General features: G+C 48.6%; 5 protein-coding genes across 5 annotated transcripts; 2 read left to right on the forward strand and 3 right to left on the reverse strand.

The window, feature by feature from the left end:
* Positions 1-413: 413 nt before the first annotated feature.
* Positions 414-1908, forward strand: FMAN_14426 (putative SKY1-Protein serine kinase; the record flags this gene model as incomplete). The annotated part of the gene is made up of 3 exons (XM_041825120.1): positions 414-631; positions 681-1237; positions 1289-1908. 3 exons carry the CDS (start codon positions 414-416, stop codon positions 1906-1908), a joined length of 1395 nt encoding a protein of 464 aa, XP_041690533.1.
* A 61-nt stretch (positions 1909-1969) lies between these two features.
* On the reverse strand, positions 1970-5318 carry FMAN_14427 (uncharacterized protein; the record flags this gene model as incomplete). Its single annotated transcript, XM_041825121.1, has 4 exons — positions 1970-3135; positions 3182-4488; positions 4536-4969; positions 5013-5318. 4 exons carry the CDS (start codon positions 5316-5318, stop codon positions 1970-1972), a joined length of 3213 nt encoding a protein of 1070 aa, XP_041690534.1.
* A 904-nt stretch (positions 5319-6222) lies between these two features.
* On the reverse strand, positions 6223-9843 carry FMAN_14428 (uncharacterized protein; the record flags this gene model as incomplete). The annotated part of the gene is made up of 1 exon (XM_041825123.1): positions 6223-9843. One exon carries the CDS (start codon positions 9841-9843, stop codon positions 6223-6225), a length of 3621 nt encoding a protein of 1206 aa, XP_041690535.1.
* Positions 9844-11620: 1777 nt separating this feature from the next.
* FMAN_14429 (putative permeases) lies at positions 11621-13552 on the reverse strand (the record flags this gene model as incomplete). Its single annotated transcript, XM_041825124.1, has 5 exons — positions 11621-11680; positions 11738-12979; positions 13042-13093; positions 13144-13412; positions 13472-13552. 5 exons carry the CDS (start codon positions 13550-13552, stop codon positions 11621-11623), a joined length of 1704 nt encoding a protein of 567 aa, XP_041690536.1.
* A 908-nt stretch (positions 13553-14460) lies between these two features.
* FMAN_14430 (uncharacterized protein) lies at positions 14461-17031 on the forward strand (the record flags this gene model as incomplete). Its single annotated transcript, XM_041825125.1, has 4 exons — positions 14461-14704; positions 14758-16044; positions 16102-16797; positions 16853-17031. 4 exons carry the CDS (start codon positions 14461-14463, stop codon positions 17029-17031), a joined length of 2406 nt encoding a protein of 801 aa, XP_041690537.1.
* Between the last annotated feature and the right edge of the window lie 526 nt (positions 17032-17557).

Raw genomic sequence — 17557 nt, forward strand, 5'->3', positions numbered from 1 at the left:
AGTAAGTAGTCGAATAGTTGTTTTATTTATATTGGAATTGCCGTATGCTCTTCTGCTTCGAATCATGGAAGAGGTCTGATATAGAGTATGTTGGTTGAGTAAGAGTGCCTTCGTAATCGTTGAACTTATTTTGAACTTCATCAACATTCCTTATCATAACATCACAGTCACAAGCTTTTGTCTTCTACTAGGTGAAAGAAATCGTTGGCTTGATTACGTCTACTTAGACCGCGATACGCCTGCGAAGGCAAGATACGGAAGCGATTGGCTAGTGAATACGCAAGCGATTGGCTAGTGAATACGCAAGCGATTGGCTGGTCACTAGCGACCCCGCTTCAATGCTTGTCGACCAACATCCTTCAATCTTAGTAAGAACTCTTACGCAAGTTATCTATATCTTGCATCGCCGCAAAATGATCTCTCGCCCTCCTACTCCGCCCGACAAGTCCCCTTGGGAAGACGAGGACTTCCGATTCGTGACGAACGGGACCGCTTGTGAATGGGGTGAAGCGTACCATCCGGGCGGCTATCACCCAGTTCACCTTGGTGATGTGATACAAGAACGATATCGCATTATTCGCAAAGTGGGATGGGGTCAATACTCCACGGTCTGGCTTGCAGTTGACATGCAGTACGTCGATGTTACAAGGGCCTTGTAGTTAACTGACACGATTGAGTAGGTTAGCCCGCTATGTATCTCTCAAGATCACTGTTGCAACACAACCTCAGACGACGAGCAGAGAGGTGTCTCTTTATCAGTCTCAACTCCAAAATGGCTCCTCAGGCCTTGTGGATCTATATGACACAATCAAGATCACCGGCCCAAATGGAGAACACGACGGCCTCGTCTTTGAGCCCATGGGTCCAGATTTGACAACCCTTCTTAGGATCAGACCGGAATTCCAGATTGGCAAGCCGTGGGAGAGAAGATTTACCAAGCCTTTTGCCAAAACAGCGCTCTTCAATACGATACACGCACTTCATGATCTCCATCAACGTGGTATCATCCACTGCGACCTGCATACTGGTAACATCCTCGCTTGCATAGAGCCGATTGAAGTCACCCCAAATACCGAGCAAAGATTGAAGCAATCTGAAACTGATGCGCGGCCGCTCAAACGGAAAGATGGAAAGAAGGACCTTTGGGCCCCGTTATATCTCCTTGGGCCTCGGCCTCTAAGTGACTATTTCTCACATGCCCTCAACCCGCTTGTAAAACTTGCAGACTTGGGCGGCGGTAGGCTCCTTATCATCTCATGCCACATATTAAGCCTGCTGACCTTCGCAGCATTTAGGGAAGAAAGCCCTTCAAAGGCGACTGAAGTCATCACTCCAGTCGCTCTCCGTGCCCCAGATATTATCCTAGGTGGACATGTCGGCAAGGGCATCGACATATGGGCATTTGGCTGCCTAATATTTGAGATGATCATTGGTCGACCTCTGTTTGTAGCAATTCAGTCACTAGAGGGACAAGACTACGATGAGACTTCCAACGACGAGCATCTCATTCAGCTCTGGGAGGTCATTGGACCACTACCCAAACCACTACTTGAGAAGTGGCGTCGAGCGGATCAATATTTTGACTCAAGCGGAAACAGGCTGGAGGTTAAGCCTGAAGAGGACGACTATGTAAGCGGCGGTGAAGACATGGAGTCGGCCGATGGGACTGACGAGGACGACGAGGAAGGCAATGGTCCCCCGCTCGCATATGTTGGTCGTTTTCTTTCTCTCAAGGACCAGTTCATGGCAGAGAGGCCAGGTGATATTGGCGAGGTCGAAGCCAAGGAGATATTAGAGCTGTTGCGATGGATCTTCCAGTATGATCCGGCGCATCGGCCTTCAACAAGTGATCTCATCAATCACCCTTGGCTTCGATTAACCACATTGGTCAATTCGCATGCAGCATAGTACAGTCAAAAGAAGTTCTAGATTATCTGTACTACTGGAAGCCTATTGTCTCTATAGCTTATTACTCTTTATCAAAAGTTCCTCCCACAATTTCTGGCGTGCTGGCGAACGACGTGCCGTTATACTTGCCCATTTCATCCCGTCCCAGCAAGAAACTCTCAGGTGGGCCAAGGTAAGACTGTCGTACACCACCAAGATCCACCACAATCTTCTGAATCAAGATGTTCGGCAAAAGAGCCCAGATTCTCAACTTGTAAGCACCCTCCTTGGGAACATTGAAAGACGAAGTGGTGTAATTTCCGTACAAGCCCCAAACAGCGTTACCGACGGCGTAACCCCAGCCATCAGGCATGTTGGTTCCCTTGTTGGGACCAATGGGTGTGACGATCTTGGGGTTGGGTTGCTCCTTATCCGCTGGGAAGAGCGTGATGCCGTACTGGAGAGGATTGCGGTCGCCGAGGTAGTTGGCGCCTGGGGACATGAAGACTGTTACGTTGACGGCTGAGTTGTTGCTGAAGAGATACATGTCGTACTCGAGAGCAGGACCCTCACCAATCTTGAGCTTCTCGGTGTTGAGAGGGTATAGTCCCATACCCGCGAGAGTACGACCGTAGTTCTTGATGGTGTGATACTCGAGAGAAGAGTCATCTGAGTCGCCCTCGTGAATCTTCTGATAGTGGGATGCCTCAATAGAAACATGTCCATCAGACTCGACGAATCCCTCTTTGAAGCTATCAGGAACCTCCCTGTTGATAACAGTTACGACCAGCTTTGGCTCATCACCCGCATACTTCTCAAAGCCACGGCAGTCACTCGTGATGTTGATCATGACTTGTGTCGTGTTAGGTGCCTGGGGAGCATTATCCCAGTCAACAGTGATGTAAACACGGCTATCAGTACCATTGTCACCACCGACTGTACCGTTGTACTGTGACAGCTGGATAAAGTCTTCCCATGGTGCTGCGCGCCAGTTGCAGCCCTTGTTCCCACGGTGGAAGACATCGAAGTATCGGGACTGGGCGCCGTGAGGTTCGAGGGGAGGCAGCTCGAGGCTGTTGGAGGACAAAGAGTGCCAGCGGCTGTCGCCCTGAATAGTGGCGTTTGAACCCTCGACACCAACGCCGTATTGGCCGCCGAGTGATGGCCAGACGTCTTGGACGAATCGGAGATCGGGAAGGGTGTTTCTCATGGGCTGCTGCCAGTATCCGTCATAGCCTAGGTGGGTTTCTAAATAGGTTAGAAGAGTCTAGATCAGGTAGAGTGAGGGACTTACGATCAAGTATGTGTGCCCATTTCCCATCGAGCAACTCGTTCCATCGCTGCGTCAGGTTCGAGTCCTTGTACATCAAATCCACCGACTTCCAGATAACGTCATTAGCAGAGTTACGCTTCTGTCCCGCGTACAACTGGTTCCTCGCGCCGTAGATCTGGATCTTGTTGACAATCTCACCACCAAGAACAGGGTGGAGTAGCATCTCGAAGAAAGCAGGCTGATATTCTGTATCAAGCTTGTCGTAAACAGCCTGGGTATCCTCTTTCAGAGTAGCCCATTGCTCAAGAATGGCCTCGGCTTCGTGGTAGTTGATCACGGAGTAGACTTGAGGTTCGAGCAACTCGAACTTGCGGCGGGCAGCATACATGCCGTAGCGCGTCATGATGTCCGTGATGGCCTCGACGTGTTCACTGCCGAACTCACGTTCAACCCAAGCCTCAACCCACTTGGTAGTGCCCTCCTTCTCCCACTTCTCAGTATCGTAGGCAAGATCCATAAAGTGGCTGATGGGAATCTCCTTGGGCTTGAGATCACCGACGTTGACGATCCAAATGCGACGGGCGTTTCGGTGGTATGCTAGGGTCATCTGCTCGGTAGTCTTTTCAAGTTGAATGGTGTTGATCCACTTGTAGTTTCTGGGATCACCGACGTAGTCGAAGTGGTAGTAGACGCCAGCACCACCAGAACGATCTGTCTCGTTCGCGAGAGGTAGACGACGGATGTTGCCCCAGTTGTCGTCAGCCCAGAGAAGGGTGATGTCCTCAGGAACGACAAGACCGCGCTCTTGGTAAGATTGAACCTCCTTGTAGAGACACCACAGAGATGGAACGTCAGTCAAGTTCTTAACCTTGAGGCCCTCCTTCAGGATTCCCCGCTGGTTGTCGACAAGAGTCTCCAGCATCTCAACAATTCCGTCAATGCCGAGATCCCCTTCGATAGCTGTGTCGCCAGTTCCTCGCATGGCCATAGTCCAAAGACTGTTTCTAGCATATGGCTTGGCCCGCGAAACACCGTAGCGGAAGTACTCGTCGATGGTCTCGTTGTTAGTCTTGTACTGCCACTCACCCTCGTAGAACGTTCTGAACTCGTTCTGTGCTCGCATCATGGGCTCAGTGTGAGATCCACCGAGAACAATCTCGTAAGCGTCGAGAAGTGGCTGGTTGAGAGGATCATCGATGTAGACCATGCTGCCCCAGACAGTGGGCCAGAGGTAGTTGGCACGAAGACGGAGCAGCAGTTCCGAGACGAGGGCGTAAAACTCGTGGTTGTAAGGGGCCTTATCATTCCAGGTCGGGTCCCAGCGTGAACTATGCGTGTCAGTGGTGATTTTTATAAGTGAACTAAAATTACTTACCCGACCCAGCTGGAAAGACCGGGCTGCTCGTCGTTGAGGAAAATACCTCGGTACTTGACAGACGGTGACTTCTGAACCTTGGGTTTGGAGAGCACAAAGATCTCATCTCGCTTGCGGATTGGCACATCTGCCCACCAGTACCAAGGACTCACGCCAATCTGCTCGCTGATGTCATAAATACCGTAGATTGTGCCTCTGGGATCACTTCCGGCAATGACCAGGGCCTCGGCAGTGCCCTTGATAGGATCTTTGACAAGCTGGCTGACGAAAGACTCCCATTTGCCTTTGATCTTGCTAACGTCTAGCTTACGGTCTTTGACGAGCTTGTCGATGAGCTCGGAGTGGCCAATTGTACCGACAATGATCTTAGTGTTGCCAGCGTTGGGTTCTGAGTATTTTGGTCCGGAAAAGTGCTGTTCATCGAGAGTGCGGTACTGCATACTTAGCAAACGTACCTGAAGATTAGGAAGTACTCACATGTGTGTTGTTCTTGACATCCACGGGCTTGAACTTATACTTGGCCGGTGATGCTTTCTTCTGGCCGTTGCTCAGAGTGAAGTTCGTGCCTGTAACACGACCAAAGTCGACGGCGAGATCGCCAGCAGCGCGGATGACGCCCCAGTACTCATCCTTGGAGACACGAATCTGACCAGATCCTGTATCTCCACCGACGAGTTGAAAAGCGTCATCTGACTTGTTGAAGGCAACAATGGATTGTTGGCCGAGACCTGCTACCGCCGGCAGCAGGCCCAGCAACGATAGGTACACCTGCGAGACCTTCATAGCTAAAGACGCCTTGAAGCTGACATCTCAAGCGCTGTGAGCTAAATAATTTGCATCTTATACACATGCACCGGGTAAATTGGGAGATCAACATTCGAGAAATTTACGTTTAGGCACTATCATGGTTCATGTAAGTGGGACATTTAGGTCGACGAGACGGGGCATGATCATCGCAGCGTCGCATTGTGCCCCGCAAAACCAGGTTCATTAGCCACAAGGCCGGCTGTTGTCGAGGTCACTCTGGGGTATTGGCCAATTGGAAATATGTGCACAATTTACCCAGGGAGATCAGGCCAGGCCCCGGTTGACAGCAGCAAAACGACTTGTCCCGGGTGCTAATTAGGTTAACGTAATAACCCCGCTGCTGGGCAAGAGGTTGTTATTTGTGGAATTATAATGATGCACGAGTTAAGGTGATGTCATGGGCATGAATGAGATCGCATGTTGGGCAGATCATGCTTATATTTGACTTTTTTAGCAGTCGGGATGAAATTAAGGTCCAAGCCACGTTTCATTCACATTTTAGGACCGCGCATATCACTTCCCTCTCACGCCTGTCTCCATGAATGACTTACTGGTAGAGACAGCGACTGAGAATCTGATTGGTTTCTAAAGTCTCCCAGGCTCTCACCAGCATGATCGCTTCAAATTCAATATTTCTCGTGGGTACCGAAACAATAACGACTTCCTTGTATATATCACCAGCTCTATTCAAACGGCGCAGGAGATGCTTTTTTATACAGGTTGCATGCCATTCCAATTCGCTCTTTGTTATATAGACTAGCAGAGTCCTTTCTTTCCCCTAAATCCAAATCTCGTAAATACCGAGGAGTGTTGACAATCTGAATACCATACAAATAACGACAGTGGCATAATGAAGCTAAATCACGCAACACTTTGATCTTTACCAAAACGAACTCAAGCCGTTAAAGAAAGCCCTTTCCCTTGTCTTTGACTGTGGAGTCGACACGTTTACGTGCCTTTCTCCATCCCAAACGACACGATCTTCTTCAAGACACTTCTTTAGGTCCTTGCCAAATATTGGCATCTCTTCAAGCTGTTCGATGGCCTTTTCTATACTCTCTTCACTAGGGCACTCAACCGTACGTTTCTCGACCTCGTCTCGCAGTGATCTCAGCATATCCTCGTACACGGCGCGCTGATCCACCAGCCGAGCAGCTTCGGCACGTTGGCCTTCTCGCCTCATCATCTCAATACGAAAGTCGTAATGGCCGAGACTGTTGTCGATATAATCGCCCCCGATCGAGTTCTTTTCCAGGTATACACCAATCTGAGCGCGCGTTTTGTAAATCTGCATCTGCTCGCGTTCTATGTCCATCTTTGTGTTGGTGCACTTTTGAGACTTTGCTTTGATCGCTTCCTTGGCCTTCTCGTTATTCTTGATCTTGGTTACAGTATTTGGGTCGTTGATCTCTCGCTCTTCATCGCGGAGCACGTAAGAGACTCGCATATGTTCTTCCCACTTATGTCCACATTTAGAACAATCGTTTCCTGGGACTAGTGACCAACTCAAAAAAGGGTTACAACTTTTCAGTGACTGGTGTCCAACAATCTCATCGGGCGCGTCAATGTCGCAATGGATGTGACAAGGGCGATTATACTTTGTGCACATCTTGCCATCGGCGTCACGGACCTGACTGCTGCAGGCCTCGTTGGAGCAGACTGTCCGCTTACACTGTGAGTCTTGCCGTACAGGTATGGTTATTTTTACTTTGAGTTTGGCGAGCTTGTTTTGAAGATTCTGCCCCTTCGTGTCAAGTTCATCAAGATCTCGCTTTGCTTTGTCGAGATCAGCCTTAGACTTCTCCATAGCAGCCAGAAATTGTGTCAGGGGCTTCGCCATTGCATCAAAAAACGCTCGTGCTTGATTCAGTCGCAGAGTCTTCTTAAGGTTGTGGGGTGGAAGCCGCATGACGGCCAGCATGAGCTTATCAGACTGCTTGACGGATTCTTGCCACATGAAATCATATTGCTCCTTGCGTGGCCACATTTTGAAACCCTTTTTGCAATGTGCCAGGAACTTGTAGCCTCCTGCATCGAAGAAAAACTGGTTATCTGGTCGCCTTGATATTGGGTTCCCTAGCTCTTTGAGCATGTGATCTAAAGGAGCTGACGTACAACCAAGTGAAAAGTTGGTGCTACTGGCATTTGTAAAGCCAAATAAAATGTTGTTCGCCACGTCTATATGCAGGCTTCTGAGTAATTCTGTGATGCAGAACTTAAAGCTTGCATCTAGCCGAGTCTCATTTGGGTGCAGAAGGAGTATGACGGCGTTCAGTTTTTGGAATTCTTCCAGAGCCTCAAAGACGTCTTTTAGGTTCAGACGGTCCTGATCGAGGCCGCTGGTGTCTAGAATTCCGGGCGTGTCAATGAATCGGAATCTCCTGCCTTTGATGTTGAAGTTGTAGAACTTGGTCTTTCTCGTGGAGGATTGGCCCTCGCCAGAGAACTTCTCGCTTGTGGTTTCCTCACCATAAGCAAGTTTCTGGTCTTCTTTAGCCTCATTCTGAAATGTGAAGTAGAATGGGATTGGATATTTGATCGGCTCGTGATCGGCAATTGCCTCATCCAGTGTTGCAAACTGATTGTACATAGAAAAGCTGTTGATGAACATTGACTTTCCGATACCAGACCTTCCTAGGAGGAGGATATCGTACTCTTCATCAGGATCAAGAGTCTTGAGTTGATCTTCCAGATGCTCATCGTCCCCATATCTCACAAACTTTGCACCATGCCCCTTGTAAGCACACTTAAATGTTGCAAGAGCTGCTGGATACCGACTGCAGCTACAATACAGGTGCTTATCACCATGTTCGTAGGCTACGAGTTCCCGACATTGCGGACAGATCCACGTAGATTTAAGTCTCCCGTAGCAATACTCCCCGGGACATAGAACCCTCAGAATTCGTCTTCCAGGAGGCGGATGGGCCGTCAGTGGCTTTCGGAGCCGGGATTCGGCACATTTGATAAGATCTTTTCCTTGTAGTTCTTCGAGACCCTTTTTCACGTCATTGATGATAACATTTCCATCACGGCGAAGCTCTATCCTTGGCTCTTCAGAGTTTATTTCAGAGCTGCTGGAGCTATCGGAATCGAGATCAACGACAAGAACATGTGAGTTGGGAGGCGGTTCGTCGAGGAGGTCAAATAGGACTTTTCGGTTAAGGGCCCAGCTGGGAACCTTTGTCCCCGCTTCACTGAAGTAGAGAATGTACAAGTCATCGTTGCCATGCTGCATAATGACTTCATGCAATGACTTAATAGTGGTCTTCAAATACGCTGCTCCCTTTGCCTTGACCTCATTGGCGAAGGCAATCTTTCCAACATACTCCTTTGTAATAGAATTGTATTTTTCGAATTCATCGTTGTTACCCGTCTGTTGAAGCAGGGTCTGGAGGGCTTCCGTCCCCTTCGAGCCGTTGCGGATGTCGATGATTACAGCCCTCAAATCTGCCTTAAAGGACTCCTCGTCCGACTCTGCGTGTCTTTTCTTTGTCCTGGCCTTGTATATTTGATGGCCTGGAATGCAAAATTCGTGCTTTTCGAGGAGGTCGAAGTAATTCGAAAGGTTTCCGATTACTTTTGCCCAATCCAGCAACCTCTCGAGAGCTCGGTCAACGGCAGTCTTGTCTAGAGACTGGAGGATCCTAGTATTGGCCAACTGTAAATTAAAAGACTTGGCAAGTTCGGAGATCGGTAGCAGATGGATCGCAATGGGAACACCCTTCCCATCATTGACGGTGCTGACATGCGACGGAATAGCCCGCACGAAATCGGAGACCCCTTCAAAGTCGTGAGGAATGTTCTCGTTTCCGACGCCTCGAGCGATAACCTCGAAGTCAAATGAAGTTGACATAGATTTGAGATCTGATTGAGATATACCATCAATAGACAAACCTGACTGGCCGATGTTGTGAACAATTCGACGGGCAATTCCATTGCGATCCGACATGTCCGAGGAGTCTTTGGCGTCCCGGCGATTAGTGTTCAACCTCCCAAACAAGTCAGAGCCATCACTCCTATCCTGGACCTCCTGTCGAGCTGTGACAACGACTTGGGCACCCCACTCGATTTGCCAAACGACATGCGTAGCCTCTTCAGAGTCAAATGCGCCAATGTTTATGTGAGGTAGCAATTCCTCATCAAGATGTAGCTTGTCATATCGTACTCTCAAACTGCAAACTGCAGACGCCTCTTGGAGAATATCGCTAGACGTCCTCTTTGATAGGTACTTCGCTCCCCAACTTGGAGTCATTAATCCGCACAAAATGCTAATACCCAGCTCGGACGAAATTTCAAGATTCTGGAACTTTTCCTCTAGAGAGTTTGTCGCGACGCGACGGTACATCTGACTAGACAGGTCTTGCTCGACAATAAGCCCCGTTGGAAGAGTCCCGGTTTTGAGAAGTGATTGACCAAGAACCCTGTCTGAGCGGGCATCGTACAGGGCCCCCAGGGTAACAGCGAGGCCTAGAGCAGGCCGATATTCGCTATGCTCGGTCATTTGGATGGCGTTGGATTGTAATTAGTCATGCGACACGTCGGTTTCACAATCGTGGAGGATATTCAAAATGGAGCTGCAAGAATCAGGTGTACTGAGATGAAGAAAGAAGACGCTAATGAGAAATCCGGCTCGGGCCTTTGAAGGTTATTTATAGCATAGAGCGTCATCCTGAGACCTCTGATAGGATGCCTGTGGTGTGTTAGTATATCGTATCGGGTAAATGCTGGCTGCACCAAGTGCAAAGAGGTAGACTATTAGTGGTCTTGTCAAAAGCCTAAGCGCTGAGACTGCAGGTTGCCACATCATCATGCTGGCGCGAGAGCCTACGAAAGTGGTCGTATTGGGTAGCTCAGATAAAAGCAACGCTTTATTGGCCAAGATTGACCCCTCCTGGTGAATGTTGGTGGTGCATATCGAGAGAAGAGACAACAACGCCGCAAGAGAACTAATCACTGGTTACTGCTTGTGGCTGCAGACAGCGCGCATGTAGGGGACCAAAACCGACTCAGAGGATAAGAATGATACGTCTCTCTCCGAATCGAACCTCTGGCAATGAAGAGAGCGGCCGCGAACCAGGCGTAATTTTCAGTATAATATATTATTATCAGGTAGCCTAAGCAGCGTTGGACCTACATGAAAAGTCTGCTCCTTAAATGAAAGAATTAAAACGCATTTTCAACAGCACAGTTCCAGTAAATTTCAAATGAATGGTACCCGATAAGCCTTGAGCTCTCGATGCCATCAAGCTTACCAAGGCTTGGGCCTACCCCTCAGGCTCTATGGCTTTTGCAAATTTTCACCGCTTCCAACTCCCCAGGTCCTATGTCCTCCACACCAGGATGGTCTTTTGGAGCTGATGGGAACATGAAGCCTTTCCAAATAGACTTCTTTCTTAAAACAACATCAATTGCTATAATCACTAGCCAAGTTAATAAAGTCGGGGCCTGCGACTCGATGCGTACATGTTATGTCGCCGATTCTTCGCCAAATGAATATGTCATCATAAATGTTTGTAAAGCTTCACAAACCAAATGGTTACAACTCCGTCAATAAAGTCGTGGAAATTAGATTTTCCGCTTTCATCCTCACCTGCATTCGAGGAGTTGCTGCATGAGAAATCCGAGCTGGCAGCTCCGGAATTTTGGTTGAGAAGTCGTCTCGTCTACTGTCTACCCAGCAGAGTTACGTGTAGTCACTAGCGCATAATCTCAAGATGACCCTTCTCACATCAGTGGAACTCATGACCTAACCTTTTCTTGGAATGAAGGTCAATAACGAGGACTATTGGCTAATGCCGACGACGGTGAGGTTGGTCATCCGGTTCTGGATGAAGTCTGAGGTCTCCATATCATGCCTGATTGGAATCGATCGGTGCTGAGCCAATATTATCCTCAATATAGATACCAGCGCCGCATTCCGCAAGGAAACTTGCCACGTCCAAATGAAAGTGGGTGATTGCGTGATGCAAAGCTGATCGTCCGTTGACATCCCTGAATCCGATCTTTTCGCCGCTGCTTGCCAGCCCATGTACAATGGGAAAATGACCTCTAGCTGGAGCAGCCTGTGTGGCCTCACTGAGAACGTAGCGAGATATGGAACCATTCGACTTGGCCAAAGTATTGACAACGTGATCCAATTTGTCATTGAATGCTAGAAGAGTAACGCTGTCTTTTCTATGTATTTGTAGCACGTAACAGAACTATATAAAAAAAGCCGCCTTCCCAAGTCAATGAACCGCCTTCGTCCTCGCAGGTCGGGTTACGAAATATGTCCTGGCTTATGCCTTATTATTTCCAGAGTAAATCTCAGTCACCACGTGAGGTAAAGGCTCACCAGGCTTGACCCAGTCAGTATTGTGCCTAATAGGGCTCATTTCATGAGAATTGACACCTACATTGCCATCGATGGTCTCGTCCGCATAGGGGCGCCAAAAGTCCTTCTTGCCCTGGAACAAACGTGTAAGCCACCCTGGTAGGATGCCTCCGGGAATACGCCATGTCCAAGGGTCTTTGTCCTTCTTGTTAGTAGCAGTCAGCTTGCCCATAGAAGCTGTCTCCACAGCCCATACAAGAACTTGGATGACGATATAGCTGCAAATGCCAGCAATGAGGCCATCGGCAATTGAAAATGTAAAGGGCATAATAGCGATGGTCAAGAACGCTGGGATAGCATCACCCATATATCGCCAATTAATATTGACGACGGCTTGCATCATCATAGATCCAATCAGAATCAAGACACAGCCTGTTGCCCAAGAAGGTATAGAGGCAAAGATAGGTGCAAAGAACAACGAGATAAAGAAGCAAAAGCCAGTCATCATCGCTGTGATTCCTGTTCGCCCTCCTTCGCCAATGCCAGCTCCACTCTCGATAAAGGCTGTCACAGGTGATGTACCAAAGACAGCCCCGATAGTGATACTGATGGAATCAACAAGATATGCTGTGGCAGATCCTTCAAAATCTTGAGTTTTCTCATCTATGAGATTAGAGAATCTGGCCATGGAGTAGAGGGTACCTGTGCAGTCAAGAATATCAACGTAGAGGAACGTGATAAGGGCGCGGCCGAATTGGCCGCTATATGCACTGATATCCCACTTTTGCACGGCAAGGATTCTGGTGATAGGGTGAAAGTCCACAACCTTTTTGAAAAAGTTGAAAGAGTCATCGCCGACTGGGGTATAAGGGAAGGCAGTGATAGAGGTCCCGCGTGGCCAAGAACAAATAGACACAAGAATGATGCCTATGAGAATAGCACCCTTGACACGGAACATGGTGAGAACCACCGTCAGGATCCCACCGCAGAAAATAGCAAGCCAAAGAGTCGGGTTCTGCATCTTGTGCGAGCCAGGACAGGTGCCATCTTCCAATTTATCCGCAGGAGAACAGCCAGCCAGTTCGACAGGGGTTGAAACAGCACCAGTAATAAGGCCTATGCCTTCACTGTATGTAAGGCCGATGAGTGTCAAGAAGAGACCGATGCCAGCACCAGTAGCTAGCTTGATTGAACGTGGTATGGCTCGAGCCAGCCATTGTCGAAGACCGAGGATTGTGAGACCGAAGAAGATGAGACCCTCGACAAAGATGGCCGTCATGGCCACCTCATAAGGGACGGATCCAGAGCCATGGAAGCCGACGACCTAGGAAGATGCGATGTTAGAAATTATACAGGACGGAAAAGCGGAATAAGCGGAATACGTACATCGTAGGCGAGATAAGCGTTCAAGCCCATTCCGCAGCTGATACCGACGGGCCTGTGCAGAAAGTTAGCAGCCAATCATCGACGCCACCTATCGAGACTAACATGTTGGCGAGGGCGCCAAGGAAGAACGTGGCGAGGGCCGAGATAGCAGCGGTGGCAGTGACTAGATCACGCTTGACCTCATTCTTGCAAAGGAGATAGTCCGAGTTGGCGGCACAGATGGGATCATCGGGAGTCGAGTCGCAGACACAAGTGCCTCCACTGTCAGCGACGATGCTGGAATTGACAGCCAAGATATATGCCATTGCGAAGAACGAGATGATGCCTGCTCGGATCTCAGTCGTAAATCGGGAACCGGGTCGCTCGCGGGGCTAAAGCCTTCGGTCAGTGTGATTCTCTTTGCAGTACTTCTTTGGTGGCGTTGGCTCACATGGCCAGATCCCTCCAATTGAAACCAGTGGCCGACGCGACTGTTGGCCACGCCATCGTTGATTCGACCAATCCAACCCATGATGGTAAAGCTCTTGAGCAGAAATGCTATACAATGGAAGGAAAAACAAATAAGGGGAGGAAAAGGAAAAAGTGAACAGAACGGGCGCGACTGGAACCTAAAAAGATTCTGTCAGCAGTGGTGATTTATAAATAAGAGGCGACTGAAGAAAGATAGCAAAGCGACAAGGGGCGGATGACCTTCGGCGGAGCAAGCCAAAGAGGAAGGATGTATATCCCCCTCCCTCTGGCGCATTTGAAACCTCTAGAACCTTTCGTATGTATCAACAGAACAGTATTGGGAGGCGGGAGGTTGGCGCGGAGGCAACATGCATTAGTTAGAGTCTTGGAACGGTCGAGCGCACGGATTATGGGAACTATTTAGGGAGGTCACGTCGGCTTGGCGTTAACTAATCGCGGGCTATGATAACGCAAAGTGAAGGATACCTTATTTGGCTAATTACAATACCGGGAGATTGAGTTTAGTGGCGGTTTCAACGAGTCTCAGCTCTACCTCGCTCGGTGACTAGCTATGAACTCCCAACTCTGGCTTTGAACATGCTGCTCAGCTCATTTTTGTGCTTCACTCTAATATAGTGGCGAGCACTCTGGTTGGTTCGGTTACGAGGACGTGTGCAAATCCGGGTCATTGAACCGAAAAGGCTTATCTGGAGATTATCCCACCCTCCTTCAGATCCCTGTCTGTTGCATTTATCACATTTATTTACTCCCCGTATCCTAGCCTTGAAACAGAGGGGCCTCGTTCATGAGATATTAACTTCGTATAGACAGGATAAGACTGGCATGAGTTGGCAATTTTATTGCATATACATGCCCAGCAAATCTCATCCCGCCCGCTGCAGACTTTTGTCTCCATACTCTGCGAAACAGCTTTATCGCTGCTCTTCCCCTGTTCTTATCGCTTCCAGAATGGCGACTCCATCTGATCACGTGCTACTCCGTCCTTTTAATGATGTGACAAAATGGGCCAAGTTTGCGCTTTCACAGGCCAATGAGCATTCATTAGACCATGGCTACCAACAGACGTCGCTTCACCATTCGTCCCAGTCGCTCTTGAGAGAAGGAGAGCGAGCTTTGCGACGCTTGTTACCATTACTTGCGGTGTCTTCTCCTCAATTGACTGAATTCCTAAGGCATCTGACCTTGCGCAACGGTAAGGACGAGTAAGACCAGTACCGAAAGTAGCAGACGCTGACAGGCGAGTAGAAGATGTCGTTTGTCAAGTTCGATCGATTGACATCTTACTCTATGATTTTGAAGATTTCATTGAACCACAGACTTTTGATAAGTCCAAGTTTGACGAGCTTCAAGCTGCGACCAAAGAATTGGCTATCACTCTTGTAGAAGAGATTACACGATTTACAACAAAGTCGGCTCTGGAATCATCACCGGCTCCCTCAAAATTTCCACCTCTTCCACCTCTTCCGCAGCTCACCAGTCCTTCTGATGTGGCCAGGTCAAGCTCTCAAATGTCCATGCGGCCTCCGATCAACACTGCGAGATCTGGGTCTAGTCTTGGTCAACATCAGCAAAGGCCCTCCTTCATCGGTGGTTCCGAACAACGCGATAGATCTTACTCTGCGGGGCGTGCTTTGAAAACTGCTGATTATTCTACGTCACGGTCACCAATTACGCCAAGTGGGCTCGCTTCCCCAGTCTCGTTGCCTTTGACAAGCAAATACGCGATTCCAGAGCAAGAGGCCCAAACCTATCGCTATGTCCAGGCTCATCGACGACAAGACAGTGATTCAAATGCAATTCTAAACAGTTTGCAAGGTCTAGATATTGGAGTCATCACTCCTCCAAGCTCAGTTGCATTATCCCCCAAGTCAACAGGCTACCAGAACGCAATCAACCCAAACACAAGAGGCTCCTTCGGTTATAATCATCAGGATACTCCTCCGCCATCCGTGACTACTGAGCCAGTTTCGCAACAAGATTGGTCTACAGCCATTGACCAAGAATCAGCTGCTGTCCCACGCCCTTTATCTGTGACAGCTTCCCAATACACCAGCCCAAAGCTTACAGAATACCGAAATTCTGGGTCCTACATACCATCTGCAGCGTCGCCTGAGCATCAACAATTGTTCATTGTCACCCAAGGGTCGGCGCCATCCATACGATCAGACGGAAGCGGCGCGTCAGGTTCTAAAGCAGTATCAACATCTTCTAGCTCAATCAGGAAAGATCCTGCCTCTGTGGAAAGCATGCACTCTCAAAAGACCTATGAGATCGGATCAGACAGTTCTCTAGCCCAACTGGGTGGACTATGTAAAGGAGCACGAGCCTTTGCCTCTGGAGGTCCTGGACAGGCCATCAAAAGGGTTGGTGGCAAATCAGACAGTGCAGGACCTAGAGAGTATTCTCAAGACACGTTATTTGGGCAAATGCTGGATAATCCAATTGAGAATTTCACAGAACCAACTGCGCAGTGTCTTCATTGTGAGTACAGGACTCCCTACTCCCATTTGCGCCAGGACATGGATCAAGACCGTAAGTCATTCATTCAACCATAATCGCTGTGTGAACCAAGCTCAAAGGTAATCTTAGCATTGGCTAGCCAGCAGACGAGAGGTATTCTTCACCGTCCTCGCTTCCTCTTTAAATCTCATATTGCAGTCCGAAACGTCAACTCGGTGTACTTTGGTTGTCTCTTTTGTGACAAGACGAAGTCCACTCTCCAGGAAGACGACGCTACCGTATTCCAGTCGATCGATCTCCTTTTTCGTCACATTTCTCGGCATAGTCATCCCTTGCCGCATGTTCCGGGCGTAGAGGTAGTCTACGAGCACAGCGATATAAACTCACGAGGACGCCAAGACTGCGATTTATATTTCTCAAATTCTACCATGACTGCTCTACATGGCGTATCCCGAGCCAACGAATCAAACCGACTCGCGACGTTGCCGATGGCCAGGGCCGTGAAAGACCACATTAGGCGAAGTAATGAGAAGCCACAAGCAAGACCTGATGCAACCTCGGAGATTCTACAGTTCTTGTCAGGAGCGAGGATAATTGGCATCGAGTTCCCGGAGAAGTGGGACGGGAAGTGGTGCCAAGGCTGGCACGACGGAGTATTTGGAACATTTCCAAGTAAATTAATCAGCTTGGATATGCCACGGCATGTCAAGATCGCTTCCTTACCGAATACGCCGCGAACTGGAGTTGTCAGATGGAAATTCGAGAAGCAAAGGCAGCCTGGCTGGCTGGCACTCAAGAAAGGCGACATTATCTATAACCTTGCTTGTGAGTTCTCTATCATCAGCAACTTGACCAAGATTGACACTTACACTATCTGCAGGGGAGGATCCACATGCGTGGTTCTGGAGTGGTTCAAATGCCAAGAGAGAGTATGGGATATTTCCCAGGTCTCATATCTTAATTGAGTCTATAAAGGACGGGTCGCTCAGCCATGAGGATCAAAGGCATCGTCAAAAAGAAAAGACTCGCTTTGGTGGCTTGTTTACTAAGTATAAATAAAAAGGGCAGCAGCTTTGGGATATAATTAAAACGCAGATAGGAGGTTGATAAAAGCTTTGTCACATCGGACCTGATGTTATGTTTTGAGAAGGTCTTTTTGTATTTTTCTTGCTCTATAGCGTTGCCTGTATGATAGGGGATTTGGATGTAATATATCACAGACACATGTTAATGGGGAAATGGTTGAAAAAACACCGCTTATCCTGAGTCATATTGCTGCTTAGGGCGCGAGTAAGAAGCCCTTACGACCCCCATGAGCAGAATTGAACCTACCAGACTTTTGACCATTGCATTGTGACGCTGACCTCAACTCTTAGAGCGACTCTCATTTTGACTCTTTTATGCTAGGCCAAAAGCTGAATCGTATTTCTTGAACATCCACCACTTCACCCAATCATCCTTCATCGCCAACCTGATCTCCGATAAGATAGCTGGCAAATGTTACCCGAAGTTCAGCCAGCCACGTTTGCATTCCGCCACGGTCGGGATCTGTGATTGTCCCGCAAGAAATAAAACGTAAATAATT

The sequence above is a fragment of the Fusarium mangiferae genome, assembly GCF_900044065.1.
Source record: "Fusarium mangiferae strain MRC7560 genome assembly, contig: FMAN_scaffold020, whole genome shotgun sequence".
In the NCBI taxonomy this organism is placed as follows: domain Eukaryota; kingdom Fungi; phylum Ascomycota; class Sordariomycetes; order Hypocreales; family Nectriaceae; genus Fusarium; species Fusarium mangiferae.